At 42.7% G+C, this 20094-nt stretch overlaps 2 protein-coding genes across 4 annotated transcripts; one reads left to right on the top strand and one right to left on the bottom strand.

Moving 5' to 3' along the window:
- Window positions 1-4051: 4051 nt before the first annotated feature.
- LOC109898576 (xaa-Pro aminopeptidase 3-like) lies at window positions 4052-12698 on the bottom strand. Of its 2 annotated transcripts, none has more exons than XM_031827563.1 (10): window positions 12373-12485; window positions 11811-11895; window positions 11159-11566; window positions 10752-10936; window positions 10617-10679; window positions 10381-10494; window positions 10115-10200; window positions 9833-10016; window positions 7071-7191; window positions 4052-6668 (listed from the first exon to the last, which is right to left on the bottom strand). In XM_031827563.1, exons 2-10 carry the CDS (start codon window positions 11869-11871, stop codon window positions 6496-6498), a joined length of 1395 nt encoding a protein of 464 aa, XP_031683423.1. In that variant the 5' UTR covers window positions 11872-11895; window positions 12373-12485; the 3' UTR covers window positions 4052-6495. The 2 variants fall into 2 exon arrangements, with proteins under 2 accessions (XP_031683423.1, XP_020349184.2); XM_020493595.2 differs by having other exon boundaries at window positions 4963-6668; window positions 11773-11895; window positions 12373-12698.
- A 61-nt stretch (window positions 12699-12759) lies between these two features.
- LOC109887168 (hsc70-interacting protein) lies at window positions 12760-19526 on the top strand. 2 transcript variants are annotated; one of them, XM_020478641.2, is made up of 13 exons: window positions 12760-12959; window positions 13288-13422; window positions 13857-13905; window positions 13998-14082; window positions 16070-16143; window positions 16370-16436; window positions 16554-16638; window positions 16738-16848; window positions 17662-17764; window positions 17877-17993; window positions 18078-18129; window positions 18352-18533; window positions 18636-19502. In XM_020478641.2, the coding sequence occupies exons 2-13, from the start codon at window positions 13313-13315 to the stop codon at window positions 18765-18767; spliced, it is 1167 nt and encodes a 388-aa protein (XP_020334230.2). In that variant the 5' UTR covers window positions 12760-12959; window positions 13288-13312; the 3' UTR covers window positions 18768-19502. The 2 variants fall into 2 exon arrangements, with proteins under 2 accessions (XP_020334230.2, XP_031683424.1); XM_031827564.1 differs by having other exon boundaries at window positions 12780-12959; window positions 17877-18129; window positions 18636-19526.
- Window positions 19527-20094: the final 568 nt, after the last annotated feature.

Genomic DNA, 20094 nt, shown 5'->3' on the forward strand with positions numbered 1-20094 from the left:
CTACTTGAATTGCCCGTCTGAGACACGTGCATTCACTTACAGTGCATGGTGGATACCAAACTAAGGCAAACCTTTGCCATAAAGGACACAAACAAACACCTCTGGATATAGAACTTCAGAAACAGGGGGGCAAGTGGTCCATTTATGACACCAGGTTGAGGATGTACTTGGCAGAGACTTGAAACGCCTACGGCACCAGAAGCATCTCACAGTCTCACCTCTTGCCATCTCTAGCTTAGAGCAGCAGCAGACTGCAGCCATCTTAGAGGGGGGGGGAAATCTAACATGAAACACACAAGAGCTGATCCGCTCAAATATGCAAGCATGCATCCTCAGTCAAGCTCAAGTCTCTTTTAGAGAAACAGGTGGGTGTGTTTATTTCTACACTATCCTCCAAGTTGCAGTGACTATAGCACAGGCAACACTCAAATTGTTCTTCTGCACGGCATGGATACAACATCCGTACGTGTAGTTTAAGACAAGAGGAGCTACATACAGACGTTGAACCCCGTCAGTCTCATAAACAGGAAAGAGAGCCTTCTCAATTTACCTCATATCTCCCGACTCTTACTAAAATGAAGATCTAGGCTAATCCCCCCCACCATGACCAATGAGAAACATGGTAAGTTGTGTCTGGGGGATGATGAATGACAGAAACTACCTCTAAAAGAAGTGATTTTGCAAATGCTTGGTTGTGCAAATGCTACTGTGAGCTACACAAGATTCAGTCCAGCACCAACACCTCAGACTCCCATCACAATGGGAGGCAACAGACAGCAGAGGTTTACTGGACTGACATCACAATTTTCACAGCCCAACGGATTGATCCTTCACAGGGTGAAAAGTCGTTTTTTTAGGAAAGGAGGGGGGTCGCATGTTGCATTTGCTCTTCCCTTTCCAAACAGAATCAACTTTTCACCACAGAGTGGTTTGTTAGACCTGTGCAGAGCCTTTCTTAGAATTCCAGTAATGACTCAGTTGGTACAACAGAACTTGGATGACACTTAAATCAGAGCTGTATGTTGAGAGAACATGCTTGTACAAGGCATATTCTTCATGTGTAATGGCGACTTGGTTGAGCTAACACAGTACAGATTCTGATCTTTTGCCGAATTGTGTCCATAGTGCTCCAAAAAAGTTACATCTCGACTTCGTGTCATGTGAGAAATTGCATTTAAACGAAAGCTACAATTTATGGAGGGACCTATTTGGGCAATCCTGAATTGTTTCACTTGTGAATAAAAGCATCCTGATGACAGACATAACATGGAGAAACAAACAAAATGGGGAATCATGGGTGCCAACTACCAGCTAATTTAGCATACCCATTGAATAAATATGAATTGCATGCGGAGTGGGGTCTGCACAATTAGGAAATCTGATGTGTTTTTCAATCTGGCCTATAATCATTTAAGCTTGACATCTAACTTTTACCATGTTATCAAAATATTCAAAGGAGTTAAGATTGTAGCAGTCCTGCAAATTAGGGGGGAAAAAAACAACGACATGACGCAATGGTAGGAATAACGTCCAAACAATTCAGACTTTAAAACAACGGGTATGAAAAAGCTAGACACATGCATACAAACGCATAAAATAACATTACGCTGCCACATATGTAGCGACAAAAGGCACTACAACTTTCGTCTGCTCACGAGCAACTTGACTCTCGCTATCAAGTGTAGCCACTAGACAACAATGCAGCAGAAGTGGTGATGGCTCGGTCACAACGCTAACTAACTGCCGTAAGTATAACAACACTTCAGACACCATCTTACAGCGAAGTTGTCTGAACAGGTTCAAATAAATGAACCCCTACACCAATCCAATACTGAAAATGTACATGGTGTCTCCTATCTGATAAGCTAGCTATGCCATCTTACCTAAGATTTATAAGAGCCAACGTTCAGCTAGTTAGCTACCCACACATCAAAAGCATACATCTTTATTGCTTGCAACCCTCAAGTTAAATAGCTAACGTTAGCTAACTATCCATAAATGGTAGCAAGCTGCAGCTAGTTAAATAGGAGAAGTAACGTTAACTAGCTAAATTGGCTAACTAGCTACTGTAGCTACCTAATACATTCCCATACTGTGAGTTCACAACTTGCTATACGTGGACTATCCCATTGTTTCAAGCGGGAAGATAACTTTAAACTTTCACTTCAGACCATCACACTGGGAGGGCAATTAGCCAGTCAACTTTACTTTGACCAGTTGGGTAACAAGCAAACCTTTACTACTACCACCTAATTGGTAGCTAACGTTGGCATCACAACTTGGCCGATGATGGATGTGGCTCATTCTTGTGAACTTAGTAAAACAAGCAGGTTAACTTGCTAGGCAATATAACATCCCTGAACAGCTAGGCAGGACTGTTATAACATTTAAAATGTTTACCGTTTCCATCACTGGCGGAGACTGAGAGGGCAGGGGATGATAGTTTAGGCCTCTTGGCTGAAGGCGGGCCGGACTCCAGAACATTATCGGCCATATTTTTTCAAGAATTAAAAAATAGCTATATATCCACAAAGGATTGGCTTATTCCCTTCTTTGCGTCTGAGTTCTTTCAAACTTCCCTCCTGTAAATGTTTGTGATTCTTCCCCCACCGTTTAGGGACGGTAGGGGGAAAGGAGGCAATTGCGATACACTCTTCCTTTCAGGGTTCCCACTCTCGATCTATGCTTAGCCGTCGCTATCAATCCCCCTCCCCTGTCGGAGATGTTGTTCCTTTATAGATTTCTCCGAGTTTAGAAGGAGGGAAGGTAGAGTCGATGAAAAAGACAAGCAAGTATGCCTTCGACAATCTCATTTAGCCTCTTTGGCGTCGGAAAAATTGTCCCAAGACCTGTCCTCCATGGCAGCATCAGTCTTTTCCGCCATAATCGCCGGCGAAATCGAGTGTTTAATTCTAGAGCACTCCACTGAGGGATCGTGTCCAGGGAAGCAAAATGGGAAACGCGATAAAGACCGCAAGCAAACCGTACCCCAGTGGTACCTTTGGAGGCCTCGTCTCATGCAACAGTTATGAGGGACCCGAAAACTGATCAATCTTCCACTTTGTCTGAATTGCCATTGCAGTCAATGCAATTTGATCCCAACAGTACCACAAAGTAATGAGTTGTCAAAGAATACAATTATGGCGTTAGGTCCTTAGTCTAATAAAAAAAAACACGGATGAATGTGTCCGACAGTGACAGAATATCAAAATCATCCCCATACGTAAATTGGGATCGTCAAGAAACAAGAACTGGATAGGCTTATCTATATTTGGGGCTATGAAACCGGGATACCCAGTCCCAATGAGTGATAGTGGTTTAAGAGGCATTTAAAGCATCGGTTAAAAACCTCATTCAACATTGAAAACAATTCGCATTGTCTTTTAGATAAATACCATTGTATAGGGGTGCAATTCAGATCTGAAAAAATAATACAGTGAAGCTGACTGATCAAGTTCTGTTCTCCAATAGGCTGTACTACACCTATGGGCTCCTATTCGATAAATTAATTCCATGCATTTAATACATTTCCCTTACCATCTACTTGTAGTCTACATCGTGTCATTAGTTTGTTAGTTTGTCAATGCAAGGCACTGAATTGGAAAAAATAACGGACATGTGAATGCACATTTGGATGTTGCAACCTTTGCGCGATTATGCCAATTACATGCAATGAGGTTAAATTTAAGCAATACAATTTTGAGCAATTAGTTTGTGTTATGACAAATAATTTAGGCTAAATTCTGAAATTTGATGTTGCAAAAATCGTTTGAGTTATAGCCCAATGTGCCAATTAATGTCCTATCAAATTGATTCAATTAGTCCTAGTTTTATTTTGCAGAGGACGTTTGGTTTACTTGCCCAAGTGTTGAGATTTAAAGCTTACCCAAGAAAGCTCTTCAAAGGTAATCATGTAACCTACTGCAATAAGATCACCATTGATTAGAAAGATGAAATTGGTTGATAAATATAAGAAATCATCGGTCACTGCGTATACTGATTTAGGTTGCAATGTATGTGAAGAAAAAAATCCCGACCAAGAACAAGAGAACACAGCGATGAGCGAAAATCTGATAAAGCGAGGGGGTCGCTACAACATTATGGCTATTTTAGAAAAGTGTCAAGCTTCGTCCATAAAATAATGATAGCAACACCCCCAAACATATGTGGTCCACAAAATCCTTTGAGTCTTTGTGGTGGTAAATGCCCCCCTTCACGATTATCCTAATTTATATTTTCCTTTAAACCTTCCTTTTTACTTCCCCCTCAAATACCCAATATACAATTATCGGTATATTTGTCTATGCGGGCATTTTTTCATCTGTGGCGATGGGTAAATTACGATTTTTTTTTCATGTTGTATTTTTCTTTCGCTCGCAGGTTTTTTCTTCGTTAAATATATTGCCTTCTTCCGCCTCTCCGCTCCACTCCGTAAAAACACCCCTTCCTTGGATTTTCAGAGAATTTCCCTTTTATTCACTCCCTCATTCTTCTTCTGCCTTATCTTTTATTTTTACTTTCTTCCCTCTTTTCGCACCGACACGACATTGCCACTCTTTCACCGGCGGGTCTCGGAGTCGCTATTATCGGTGCTGAAGTCGCTTTCTTTCTCGGTATCTCCTGCCTCTCTCCGTCTGTCCGCACAAACAAAATGGCGGCTTGTTGTTTCTACTCCTCTGATACGGGGGAGGTGAGGTACAGCAACATTAGGCGTGAAGGGGGTTGGTACTCGGGTTTGCCCGGAAAATCCTTTCGTATTTTTTCGGAGCGGCAATACTAGTGCTATCATCTGTAGAGGGCAGTCGTGTTCCACCAACATATCAGAATATATTTAAGAGGGCGCTTCGCTTCTATCGATACAAATAAGATTATCATTGCGGCAAACGATGCTCATATAGGCTATATCAGGTGTCTCATTTAGGTAGATTTAGGACCACCCGTTACAAATAATAGAACTGAATATTCTGTTATAACAGCATTTTCAATTAGACATGACTACGTATAAAAACTAACACACACAATCCTAATAAATGAGACAATTCTTGCACAATAGAGCCATTATCTAATGCTCTCCTATCCAGCAAGGAACCTGTGAATTGTATTAGTTGTGAGAACAGACATTTTCAATTTTTACAATAGAAAAGACTATGAAAACATTACCACATTCAGATCCATGAGGAATAATCAAGCAGTCCTCCAGAAACCCATATAAATAATTGGGAAAACAAGTGATGCTAGTGAAAACATGGTAGTGGATGTACCACCGCCTGTAGTAAATGTTTGCTGCCAGTCAAAAGATACCCTGTGTTAAAAAGGTGGATATTGTGGTGCTCAACTCAACTCTCAAAGAAGTCTAAGAAACTGAACATTATTGTGGCTTGCAGCAGAAACGTTTTTGGGACTTAAGGATTTTATACTGAACAAAAAATATAAACGCAACAATTGCAAAGATTTCACTGAGTTACAGTACATAGAAGGAAATCAGTCAATTGAAATAAATTCATTAGGCCCTAATCTATGGATTTCACATGACCCGGCAGGGGCACAGCCAATTGGGAGCCAGGCCCACCGCCAATTGGGAGCCAGGCCCACCCACTGGAGAGCCAGGCCCAGCCAATCAGAATGAGTTTTCCCCCACAAAAGGGCTTTATTACAGACAGAAATACAACCCCCCCCCCCCCCCTTCTCAGACAATCCCCCGGCAAGAAGCCAGATGTGGAGGTCCTGGTCTGGCATTGTTAAACGTGGTCTGTGGTTGAGGCCGGTTGGATGTACTGACAAATTCTATAAAACAACGTCGGAGGTGGCTTATGGTAGAGAAATTAACAGTAAATTCTCTGGCAACAGCTCTGTTTGGACATTCCTGCCGTGTCAGCATGCCAATTGCACACTCCCTCAAAACATGAGACATCTGTGGCATTGTGTTGTGTGACAAAACTGCACATTTTAGAGTGGCCTTTTATTGTTCCCAGCACAAAGTGCACCAGTTTAATGAGCATGCTGTTTAATCAGCTTCTTGATATGCCACACCTGTCAGGTGGATTGATTATCTTTGCAAAAGAGAAATGCTCACTAACAGAGCTTTAGATGTTGCGTTTATATTTTTGTTTAGTTTACACATCTGAAGCACTTGGAAGGGGTATTGGCGCCAGAAGACAGCCCGCCCTCCCAGGCTCCCCCTGAGCCTGTGTAGGGATCAGATTAGTTAATTTTTTTAACAGTGAAGTTGTTTGATATTTATTTTTGGTAGTTTGTTCGTTTTTGTTGGTAGTTCCATTTTTTGGGGAAACCCTGTTTCCATCCCACACAGTAGGTGGCAGGATGCACATTAAATTGTGCAATCGCCAATATACTGAAGACGAACCCACTGAAATGTGACCAGTCACTCGAGAGGGATGAACACTCACTCTTTCTCACACTTAGCATTTTGAGGAGTGTATACAGTCACACTCCAGTTGGGAGCAAGGTATATACCCTCCCCATGTCTAGTCTCTCTCAGCCCCAACTCTGTGCACAGGCTCTTTCAACATCAGCAATGGTTTTGGGTGTGTCAGAGGACAGGATCAAGGGGTTTATCTCTTCTCGGATCACAACGTCGTCCTCTATTCTCACCCCAAGTCCACGGAATCGATCTGGAACCTGGTCATCGTCCTCACATATGTACAGCCCTGAAAGAGAGAGATGGACTGGAGTGTAGTCACTTGATGCATTCATGCACACACATGCATTAAACACTGGAACAGTAGTGCTTCAGTGTTTGTATAGGAATCTCTGGCAGTTTCACTGGGAAGGCTGTGTTTACACTACACAAAACATTCTCCTTAGCAAACATAAATGATGCTTGTGTAAAGTTACAAATTCTACCATGCAAACTATGTGGAGCCCACCATGTGTGCGGTGAGTGGTACAGTAATAAAGTGTTGCCTCTAAGGCAGAATACCCCTAGTGGAGTGTTAATCCAGCCTAAAAAGTGCACCGTTTTTCAAAGTTTGTCAATCAGTTGAATATGACTAATATGAAGAACTGAGTGAGTGACAGAGAGATTGTACCCTGGCTCATGGATACAGTACCTGGCTCTATTGTGATTGCCATTCCAGGCTGGAGGGGCTGAGAGCGGGAAAGCTCAGGGGTATCATGTACATCCATGCCCAGGTAGTGACCAACATGGTGGGGGCAGTAGCGCCGTGCCGCCTGGAAGCAGCAATACAGGTCACTGAAGCAACAAAGTACACTGCATGCTCAAGCGCTGAACTGAATGTGACTGTTTGATAGGGTCCCTTCTTTCAGTTCTGTGTCTGCCTTTTATTTTGACATATTTGGCACATACACCGGATAGGTGCAGTGAAATGTGTTGTTTTACAGGGTCAGCCATAGTAGTACAGCACCCCAGGAGTAAATTAGGGTTAAGTGCTTTGCTCAAGGGCACAGTCAGATTTTCACCTTGTCGTCTCAGGTATTTGAACCAGCGACCTTTCAGTTCCTGGACTAACGCGCTGATCGCTAGGCTACCTGCCATCATGGGTAGGCCTAACACTTTATAATAACGGTCAGTAATAAACCATTTACAAACAGTTTGTTCAACATTTATTAATCATTACTCCAACATTAGTACATCACACTACTACAACAGTGTGATTGTTCTGGAATAAAATGTTCAATATATTTCCTTAAACATCCTGTGTTGTGTTCTTACTCCTTTAACATTGACATGTTCTAGGCCAGGTTTTCCCAAACTAGGGGTCACGACCCCATGTGTGGTCACCTGATTTGTATTGGGGTCGTGAGAGAATTCGCATTTAGTTAATAGAAACGGGGTTACATCAGTAACCACCGGTATCCGCTAAATGCAGTTGTAATGAACAGAGCGGTTTCTGTTTTCTTCCTACAACCGAGTGGACAAGATTAGGCACTAAATCAGACTTGAGGTGGTGATGTTCTTTTCTACACAGAAGATCATACAACATTATTGCCTGATAATCTTCTGAATTTCCCAATACCTTTCTGATGCATTTCAGTCATTTCAAACCATACCGATTGAAATACTGTCAAAAATACTGTCAGACTGATATGACTGACTGTTATAGCCCAATTTTAAAAAGTTTACATTGGCCGTTGATTACATTATTTTTTTTTTTACATGGTGGGGTCACTATTTTTGTTTTTTTTATCAAAATGGGGTCGCAGGCCAAAAGTTTGAGAACCCCTATTCTAGGCCATTTTGAGACCATCTGGTACATTTAGAATGCCTAACATGGCAATGGCATGTCCATCTTTTGCTGAGAAATTACACAGGTCACTCTAAACATTTATAAAGAACTATAAATCGAGAACAGATATCAATCACTTCGGTGCCATTGCTGAAAGCTCCTCCACCACGCACCAGTCTTGCTGAATGCCTTCTCTCCTACCCAGCCTCCCAACACAAGCGTCACCCAAGCAGGTGTGATACCTAGGCTACTCCTGTGGTGTGCTGCAATCCTTGTCCCCCACCTTTCGGTCTTCTCCCAACTACCACCCAGGCCTGATTATTTTGCAACCTCATAGGCCTAATATTTTAAATCGGAGTCTTAGAAAACGTATGGCTATTTCTCAAGTTGATCTGTAGGCTACAAATGAACATGTTGCTATTGTCTACCCTAGACTTACACTGAGGATGATGAATTTAGGGCCCGATGTCTCATAAACGCGGAGAGATTTGAGTGTTTTTACAATGTTGCATCATGGGAGAAACGATACGCTTGCCCAAGTATTGCACTAGAGAACTCTGCGTGTTTTTCACATTCGACACGGAAAAAACTGCACGTTTGCGTTTACATATCTAGATTGTTCTGTCGGTAATTAACCATGTCTCTGGAATGTACGCACCTTTTGAAATCAGTGGTGTTAAAGACTGATTCTAGTACTGTCTGAATCAAAATGTAAAATCCGAACTAGACTTGACATTATTTTTGTTGCTTTTAAAAATGTTTATTTAACCTTTATTTTATTGGGGCGGCAGATAGCCTAGTGGTTAGAGCGTTGGACTAGTAACCGGAAGGTTGTCAGCTCAGGGATTCGATCTTGCAAGGTCAAAATCTGTCGTTCTGCCCCTGAACAAGGCAGTTAACCCACTGTTCCTAGGCCGTCATTGAAAATAAGAATTTGTTCTTAACAGACTTGCCTAGTTAAATAAAAGGTAAAAAAAAAAAAAACATTTAACTAGGCAAGTCAGTTAAGAACAAATTCTTATTTAAAATGACAGCCTACCCTAACCCAGACGACGCTGGGAAAGTTGTGCGCCACCCTATGGGACTCCCAATCACAGCCAGTTGTGATACAGCCGGAAATCAAACCAGTGTCACCTCTTGCACTGAAATGCAGTGCCTTAGACCGCTGCGCCACTCGGGAGACCATTTACTGTCAGGAAATGTGCAATCAAACTCAGATCCTGACATTTCTTACCCATCTGAATTAAAAAGGGCAGCACATAAATTTAAGGATTATAAAGAACCTAAATGGTTTATTACTGAACGTTATTAGTATTAAAGTGTTTGTTATACAATAGGGTTTTTGATAAACAGCATTAACCTCTAATACCCTTTCCTAGCCATTGAGTCTACGTGGTTAAGTCCCCTTAAGCCACAAAATATAACCTATTACTTTCAGTTAAATATTACTATTAAAACATTTGAGTTAATAAGTGATATTATCATTTACGTTGATGCAAAACACCCTTCAGTTATCTATGGATGCATTTGATACCATTATCAGTTAACCTGGACATGGAGTTATTTTCTCCAACCATGGCCATGGAACTACTTTGAGCAGAAGGACACAGCGACACTGAGCGTACCTTAAGTGTATCAGCATCACTGGTGGAGCCCTTCACGATACCCAGCTGTTTGAGTTGGCGTCCCAGCAGAGCCAACATGGTGCTGTAGATGTGGTCCAGACTGGCTCCTGGGGAGCACAGAGACAGACAGGCCTTCTGCACCTCCAACACCCCCTCATACAACTCTGCCTGGGCAGGGCTGAACCTGGGCTCACCATGCAAGAGAGGGGTAGAAAAGGAGACTTAAAAGAATGGAGAGAAGGAGCGAATATCCAAAATGGTATCTCTGTTGATGCAACTCACTTTCCGTTCACCGGCCAGGTGCGAGTAATATCACTGACATAACAGAAGTATTCACACCCTCCATCAAGTAGCACCATCTCCCCATTCTGAGAGAAAGAAAAGACAAGGAATTGGGCAAAGTCTTGTTTGTCTGGACACAGACAGAGAGTTACTGTTATAGATGTAGTATGTACCATCGTGGCAAAGCTGGGGTGTTAATAATTCTAAAACTTCTAACCTCAATTGGGGGCCCACATTCAGCAGCAACATTACATATGTCCCTTCACCTTGACAATCTGGTTGTTGTTTATGTAATGAAGTGTATTGGCTCGGTTTCCACCAGCAACCACAGGAGGATAGGCCAAGAAATTGGCTCCATGGGCACGGCACTCAAAATCAAACTAGGGTTGAGAAAGAGATTCACATTAACATTTCATCATTATCGTTGCTACCATAGGTGTTAAACCATATTTTCAATGACAACACACCATAATTATAAAGTGTCTAAAGACCTGTAACTCACCTTAGCATACAGTAGAGCTTCATCAATGTCCCCTTGAGACATACCCATAGTCTTCTTGAATGCCTGAAAGAGGGGATGCAAAGGGTTACGTGAACAGTTGAGAGTGCTTCACTCATGGCGTGTGAGGTGACTCACCTGTGCTGTGATGCGACCAGCCTCCTTCATGAGAGCCACCTCGGCTGGGCTCTTGAGGGCCCTGAGGGAGTGTGTAAGGGGTCTGAGAGAGCGCACCATGGGCCCCCCTTCCAACAGGGGCCGAACATGGGTCTGGTGGAGCCCAGGGTGGCAGGGCTTGGAGCCATCATACCACACAGTGCTACCTGAGAGGGAACAATCAAAGTAGAATTGTTAGTGATATAGTTTGTCTAATTTCTTTACATCACTTTAAAATGGTTCAAACAGTTGCATTTGTTCGGAATGAAAATTTGATCCACAATTTGGAGCTATGTTCCTCAGGCTTTTAATCCCTAATCTTTCATCCCAATAATAAAATTTACTCTAAAATATATATGTTCAAATTACTTTCTCCTAGTTACGCCTACCTTTAAGGCTTTTGAGTACAAGTCCCAACTCTTCTGTGCAGTGGACCCTCTCCACCCCCGTCAACGCTGCCGCCCCGTCCTTCCCTGACCTGGGCCCGTCCCACAGCTCCCTGGCCGGGTCCCTGCGGGGTACAAAGAGGATGGCTTGGTCCGGGCGGCCGGTACCACACAGAACCAGGGCGCTGTCTGGCTCAAGGATGCCTGTGAGGTAGAGGAAGTCCTGGTTCTGGTGGAAGGGGTAGGGGATGTCATTGGTCATGTAGCGGATTGGGTGGGAGAGGACTATGACGAGGTGTTTGTTGGACGAAACAGTGGGTCCCAGCCGATCTGCCTGAACCTCAATGAGAGAGGCCAGTCTTTGCCGACGGAGATCAAACTCTGTTTGGGTTAAGCCAGGGGTCACCTCACCTGTGACAGAGAGCAAGAAGGGGAAGAAGTTATAAACCCACCATTCAAAACTCCCTGAAGTGACTGCTCTGTACTACACAACAGTATTCATAGCCATAGTTTGTGGTTGTGAATAGGATAACAATGAGCTTTGATTTCGGGTAAATGCTGTAGAGTAACTGATTGGCAGAAATGGGAAATAGCTGTATGCCCATGAGTACATAAACCATTTTTTATGAGGTGTGGATGAGTGAAGGGGCTTAGCTGGCCGAGGTATCTTGGTGGAACCTTCTGCGGTTTCCACCCTTCTGGTTTAACGGAGACATTCCGGCATGGGCACCACAGATGCCCTGCAGAGAGGTTACCAGTGAGGGAAAAGTTTGTTCTTTTTCAGTTCTTTTTCACATAGGTCTTAAAGAATCTTCCACAATCAGCTGGCCATACAAATCTACCTTATTTAAGACCTATAATAAAAGTATGACATTATTGGGGAATAACATGCATTATGCCTTCCATCTTGCTGAGGCAAGCATTTGTGTTATACAAACATAACATGTGAAATTAGCTTGCATAAATCACGGGGAAGATCTCAATTGCATACTCCACGCGTCCTCTCTAAAAACCCATTGGGTGAGAAAGCAAGAGGTCCCTCCCCTCAGACCTTCTCCTCCAATAGGATTTGAGAAAAAGACGCCAGAAGTACACAATTGTGACCCTGACTACAGTAGTTAGATAAGCTAATTTGTCTGTACAGTGGCAATATATAAAAATGACCTTCTACCATTGTAATACATTAAATACAAATAACCAAATATTTCACCACTCACCTTGACTCCAAAACTTTGAGTATGACACCAATCGGGTAGCGGATCTGGTCAAAATGTTAGGTGAGGGCAACATTGTTGCAACTCGGTCAGACTATCAGCGACAGTTAACTCCCATCATCATGATGTCGCTAAATTGTATTGAGGTATATACAATTACATCAAATATAAATACTTTAGCAGACTAAAAACCAAACATAAACTATATAACACAACTACCTCTTCATACCACAGCCAACATTTAAGAATCTGTGACTATATCATGTCGCTAAATGCGTCTGTCGTGCTTGAGGTGACAAGTTTCAGCCTCCCCTGTAAGACAATCGTTACCATTGGTGGAAGTACAATTTTACGTTTTTTGATTGGATAGCAATTATATGACCTCTTTTGTTTGCGACTTGATCCATTCACGCAGGACCTCATCGCTTGTTTTGTTTGTCATATGTTTCTATCTAATTAATGCCTGCGTTAAAGAAATCTACGGAACAACATACACCATCGACTAGTATTTTAAAGCGATTGTTGTAGAGGCTTGATTGCACCCCTCTACTCGCAGCTACCCGTCGTTGAAGAGCTGTCTGGGCATACAGGTAGCTAATCTAACCCTCATATGCTGTGTTTTATTGGAAATATTTAACATTTCTGGTTTGTTTTCTCTGGTTTTATCATGCATTCAAATAATCCCCACGGCATGACTAACTCGACAGAATTCCAGAATATTCTATCCTCACAATCCATGCTACATTTATGCACGTGCCCTGGGACAAACTATGTTTTCTGAGATAAAGGAGTTAGCTAGTTTACTAATAATACTAAATGAGGCTGTGCAGCACAAGTGTATGCTATCAATGCTCATATTTAACTAGCTACCTAGCTAGCAGTTTCATTTTTACTTCCTCGCACTTTCTTTTTGTGTAGCGTGTTCTGGACCTGTGAAGTGAGAATGGACCCGCGGAAAGTGCATGAGTTGAAGGCCTTCGTGAAGTTGTGCGACGAAAATCCCTCCATATTGCACCTTCCCGAGCTCGGCTTCCTCCGGGCCTGGTTGCAAGGGTCAGTTGATAATCCTTCTGTTTATCGCATAGCGTCAAGCGTGCACTTGGTCTTTATCGTTAAAATTCGCGGGCCACTATCTGTTGGGAGTCGGATCAACCCATGTTCAAAACCCGGTTTATTCCCCGGATATCAAGAGTATTAGAGTTAAATGAATGAATTCATTGTTAATGCATTTTCGTGTGATTTTTGTTGTTGCCAATTCTCCAACTACCCTGAACGAGAATGCCGCAGTCACACCCACTCGCTGCTGCTAAGTATCAGGCATATTTATCTGTCTGATAAGTCAGTACAACGTACTTTATTAATTGAATAAAAAATAGAAATTCCTACTGTACTAAGTAATACACCAACATGTACTGACAGCAGTTGGCAAAATTGAAATGCTTATATTGGAAAGAATGAAAAATTGAAAGAAGATCTTTTTTTTTCAGAATGGGAGCTACAATTCCACAAGCCCCCCAAAATGACTCCTCATGCAAGGTATAAGTATGACTTGTTTCATATATCCATCCAGTTGCTATATTTGACAGCCTACCAGTACAGTTCAGCGAATAAAACTTCATTCATTTCAGGGTGGGTGTCCATGTGCTGGCACTCCTCCCCCTGCCTCTGCTCCTGAGCCCCATGCCCCCTCTGAGAGTGAGGAGAGTGAACTAGGTATGTCCATGGCAGCTTTCTCACACCTGGCCCACACATTTTCCCACAGTCACCCATCGAGTTCATAAAGAAAATGAGTACACAGGCCAAAGGGTTATTATCCTCTGAAAAGGAAATTATTTTTTAGACTCGCACACCATACCAATAAATCATCACCCAGACATTTAGTTCCATTCCATCTAATACATTGAGTGATACAGTGAAGACCGCAGATCAACAAACAATCTGTTGCATGACCACAGTTTGTAACGCTGCCTTATAAACTGATTGCCAAGCTCTTGAGCAGTGCTTATACAACCAGTGGCGATTACAACATGTAAATCTTGGTGGGGCAAAAAAAATAATGTTGCTCCACTAAACGATGCCCACAAACTGTTAGGGCCTACATAAAGCTGTCCCTACAGCAGTTCCAACACCTTACCACTGCTACACCTGGCTATCAGCGGAGCCTTGTCTGGCAGCAAAGCAGTTCATTCAGCCTCATTTACTGCCTTTAAAAAAAAACTGCTGATATGACTGACTTGCTTAACCAAATGTGGTTTCTACTGACAATTGAGAGGTACAAACTATGGCATAAGGGGACAAGCGGATAAGAGGTAATCAGTAATTTCGATTAAAACAATGAGTGAACCAGGACGGATGTAGTCAATATAACTATTTGTTCTGCACTTTTGAAATGTACAGTGACAGATTTCAGAACATGGGCCGTTCTTAGTGTTTTCCCTGTACACTAAATCAGAACCGTAGGATAAATAAAAGGGGCATATAAGCACACAATGAAAGCTCTTACAATATTAAATGATGACATTTATCAAAAACAGGTTATAGTCTACATGTACACCACCGAGTCAGAACAGTAACTTCAGGTGAAATTAAGAGGTGAAAATAGACCAAATTATTAGGGTGAGGCGCATGGGCTACTAACAGCTTAATACACAACATATACTTAGTATTACTTTCTTAGCTACAGTATACATGTCTCCCTGGCATGTTACATCATTTATGCAGCAGCATATAAGACATTTTTGGACTCTCCTTGTTGTGATTTGCTCACTTGAAAAGGAAGATGGTGTGGCGGTCCTTCGCAGGCAAATTTTGTCGTCAAAGAAAGACCTAGGCCGGATTTACAATTCCGATTTGGATGACCGTTCAAATCTTATTTTCCCAGTCTGAGCTCATTTATCCCCAACTTCCCAGTTGCAATGCTTGCAGTTAGCCACTGTCACAAATTCCTTCCAAACAACTCATTGATGAATTTGCGATTTCCAACTTGTGTAATGTTTATGGCCAATGAGCACCAATACGTTTAAAAAAAAAAAAATACATTTAACTATAATTTCTCAATTTATTTTCATATGACAACAATTAAAAGTGATTTGCCAGTAGATTGTTGAATTGATGACTGCTAGCTAAGATTTTGAAAGCAAGATGTTGACATGATCAGTCCAATCAAAGCTACTGTACATAATGTGATTTGATATCATTTTATGTGTCGACAAAGACCTTGAACCTTCTTGGAAGGGCACTACTAATGTAATTCTATGGCAGGAGCCAAAGGGCTTGAATTTTCTATGTCTACCCTTACTACTTGGTTGTGACGTAGTGTCCCTGTGAGTGACAGAACACTGAGCCAATCACGGCGCAACGCTCCTCTATTTTCTGCAGGCTTTCCCCACCGCCACAGAAAGCACTGAGCTAGGCTGAAAGACCATATTTGTATGCGGATTTATTAACTCAATGATATATATTTATTTTTACATTGTTTGCGAACTGATATGTCTCGTATTCATGCTAAAATAAAATTTTAAAACGGGCAAGCCCACAAATAAATGTGGGGCTCAAAACAGGTTGGGCTCTGTCCCACCTGTCCTGAATGACGGGTTGCCACTGTATACAACATACAATAACGGAATTAGAGGCGCAAGCTTTCAGTGTCTCATATCTGCTAAAATTCTGAAGTCCTTGATGGATCCCCTTGCTACTTCAGAGATCGACCAAGATGGGGTGATTGAGCCAGACACAGACGAACCTCAGGAGATGGGAGACTTTGAAAATCTGGAGGTGAGAATATTTACTCTACTGAAGACATCCATTATTAATATAACTTAAGGATGGGAGAGTGCATGAAGTGCTTTTCATTTGGGGAGTTTCTGCAGATGAGAACTATTGAGAAATGCATCTAGTGAGCATGCAAGCCCTGAAAAAGACTTCTGCTTTGGCTGGGAAAATTCAAGCAGACCACATGGCATCTCATGTCTTGCAGGTAAATAGTGTGTTCTTTCTTTAGGTGACAGAGGAAATGATGGACCAGGCCAACGAGAAGAAGATGGAAGCTATCGAAGCGTTAGGAGAAGGTGGGTTGTTTGTTCTAAGGTTCTTGCATTGACATTGCACTGACCTTGTAGTAAATTGGGAAGACATTTTAATGACCAGTGGTTATAATTATCACTTTTTGGTGCTGTCAAATACAGGTGACTTGCAGAAAGCCCTGGACCTCTTTACTGAAGCCATCAAACTCAATCCACGGGTAGCTATCATGTATGCCAAGAGGGCTAGGTGAGTCCCGCGGCTAGACTTAACAATGCCATACCACATGATGTGCTCTAGTACATGATCACGTAGTATTCATACAGAATGACGTATGTTCTTTGCCAGCGTCTACATCCGGATGCAGAAACCCAATGCAGCTAAGCGGGACTGCGACAGAGCCATTGACATCAACCCAGATTCTGCACAGCCCTACAAGTGGAGGGGGAAAGCTCACAAGTATGCTGCTAGATAGGCTGCATATTCAATCTCATCAGACACAATGCAGTTGTATATGATTTATAAGTAATACAATATATGGGGGTGCCAAGTAGTCGGACAAAATTAGTATCGTAAGGGATATTGGCAATTTTCTGGAAACGATTGTGATCACAGCATTTTTATTATTTGTGATTGGAAAAAATAAATTTGAGTGTCAGCCACATCTTTCTCAAGTTAGTCAGTCATGTGCAAGGTTCTACACTAAATAACTCAACTGGCTGGCTGTCTAAAGAAAAGGCCTGGCTGTACGTTGATCATGATGCTCTGATTGGATAGAGTGAAGCCTTATTTCTCTGTCCACTCAAGTCATACTTTCACCAGATCAGTTTCTTGCATATTTTTCAGGCTGATCATATAGATTGCTGCTGCCTGCTACTATGATAAATCACATGGCGAGGACATTTGCTATGAAGATGTACATAATATCTAACATGCGAGGCATGGGTGGGGGGGGGGTATGAAATGCTGATGGGCATTCTGAATGAGTGTCAGCAAACTTGGCAGCCCACTGCAAGTTGAGGACACAGACACACACCGCCGCATGCTGCTCTTAATCTGCAGCTTTATTTTGCAGTGAATGTGCAGGGAGGTATTTTGCCAACATCTAATAAGTCCATAGTTAAATAAAATATTAAAACACTGTTTTTTCCGGTCACGAGTATCTGATCCGACTATCAACTGTCAATTTACAGATACGATTACGAGTATGGCCATTTTGGCACACTCCTAATACAATACTTGGATTGAGTCTCTTTCCTCCCTGTGTGTCAGGTTGCTAGGGCACTGGGAGGAGGCAGCTAAGGACCTGGCCACTGCCTGCAAACTGGACTACGATGAGGACGCCAGCGCTATGCTGAAAGAGGTTCAGCCCAAGGTACCCGGCCCTAGCCACTAACTGTCTTTTTGAAACCAGAGCAGTTTCAAGGTTGTCTGGTCAATCAGTGTCTTCTGGTCTGACTTTCAACTCATGCTCTTTCTCTCCTCAGGCTAACAAAATCATTGAGCACCGGCGCAAGTATGAGCGCAAGAGGGAAGAGCGAGAGATCAAGGACAGGAAGGAGAGGGTAAAGAAAGCGAGGGAAGAGCATGAGAAAGCTCAGAGGGTGAGTGTTTGGTGCAAGAACAGAGAGGAGAATAAGAATTTCAAAACAGTCTCTCAATGTAAAAATGTTTTAAACTCTGCACAGGAGGAGGAGGCTAGACAAGCAGCAGGAGGAGGTGGCTTCCCAGGTTTCCCAGGTAAGAGAGGGAATATGGGTTCATGAAATGTCTTGACGATAAGTTGATTAGCTAAATCAGGTTTGTTAGTGCAGGGCTTGAACAAAAGCCTGTAATCCCTGGCCCTGTAATTCTCCAGTACCTGGGCTGGTGACCACTGCTCTACATTATCTGACCATCACCCAAGGGTCCATTGGAGCCCTGTAATCGCATTAATCCTGGGTTCCTTGTCTCATGCTGTAGGTGCTGGCGGTTTCCCAGGGGGGGCTGGCGGTTTCCCAGGGGGGGCTGGCGGTTTCCCAGGGGGGGCTGGCGGTTTCCCAGGGGGGGCTGGCGGTTTCCCAGGGGGGGCTGGAGGCTCTCCTTTCGGCATGCCTGGTCTGGGAGAGCTCTTTAACGACCCAGAGGTGCTCAACGCCATGAAGGTACGATGCCCCTTAAATTGAAGTGTTTGCAGTCTTAGTTAGCCCTTGGATTCATTGTCAGTGTCCATATCTAATCCCATCTCTCCTGGGTTTTTTCTCCAGGACCCTGAGGTGATGGCAGCTTTCCAGGATGTGGCTCAGAACCCAGCTAACATCGCCAAGTACCAGGGTAACCCCAAGGTCATGGCCCTCATCACCAAGCTGAGCGCCAAGTTCGGGAGCCCTTCGCCCTAGAGGAGAGGAGGTGAAGAAAAGAGGGGTGATTTAAAAAGAGGGGAGCGGGAAGAAGAACGAGTGGCGGGAGAGTAACAAATGGATGTCGTCAGGTGTTGGGAGAGCTAAAAAGCTTATTTGAGATTATTCCACTGTGTATGGATCAAATGGGTAATGTTGATTGGCATATGGGTAAAGAGGAGACTAGAGGCATGCAGCAAGTTTTACACTAGACAAGGGTTTGTGGAGGGGGGGGGGGGTCAACAGCAACTCTTATACTGTATGTTCTTAAATGGAGCCCACCTATTTGGGGCTGTTAGCTCTTAGTGGTTACTCAAGCAAACTCATGGATACTGATGGGAACACTACTGGTTAATGATGGGGAATCAAAACAGCCTGTCAGAGCCTTCTCATTCAGAATTCCCATCGACTCCTCTTCCCACCCATCCCTTGTTGTTTTTTACCTGAATCTGGAATAGTCAAACAGGACTCACACATTAGACACCAGCTCAGAGGAACAGTTTAGAGACATTATTATATGGAGTTGTCATCTTCTGTGTTTTCTACTGAGCCAACCAAATCAATGGCTATTTGTTTTCTATCAGGAGTGGATGTGGTAAAGCTATTTCCCTCAGGTTTTCTGTTTTACTCACTTTTACTGTAACTCTGTGACTCTCCTTCCAAATGCAAAAAAACAAATAATATTACTATTTTGTTTGATTTTGAAACCGCAATGGAAATATCAATTCGAATCAATAAATATTTGGTTGTTGCAAATTATTTTGTCATGGTTGTTTTAATCAGATGAGTTGGTCATTAAAATGTAAGTTCCCATGATGAACACAGATCATGGCATTAGGAAAACATTGCTTCATTTCACCAGTTCTGAATGCCCTTGGTGCATTTGTCAATTAATTCCCATCAATTTCTCATTCAACTACTTGTCAAGAGGCACAAGGCATGTACATTTTTGGCTACAACCAGAATGCCTCATATCACATTTATTTGTATATATCCACCAGTGGAGGCTGGTGAGTGGAGGACGGCCAAATTAGTAGCTGGAATGGAGTACATGAAATGTAATGTGTGGATGGAGTGTTTCATTACATTCCAGCCATTACTATGAACTGTCCTCCCTTCACCAGCCTCTCACTGATATCCACTGAATGAATCGCGTTGGTTCCTATTTCAGTCATGCATCTGTTCACGTGGGTCAAACACCCTTAATATATTGGTTGACAGAGCCTCCCACAATGCAGGCGATGGTAGCAGAATGAAGTTGTTGAAGAGCAACTACAGAAACTTGCAGGGATACTGTATATAATGGTGAGATAGATGGCTTGCCTCC

The sequence above is a fragment of the Oncorhynchus kisutch genome, linkage group LG6, assembly GCF_002021735.2.
Source record: "Oncorhynchus kisutch isolate 150728-3 linkage group LG6, Okis_V2, whole genome shotgun sequence".
In the NCBI taxonomy this organism is placed as follows: domain Eukaryota; kingdom Metazoa; phylum Chordata; class Actinopteri; order Salmoniformes; family Salmonidae; genus Oncorhynchus; species Oncorhynchus kisutch.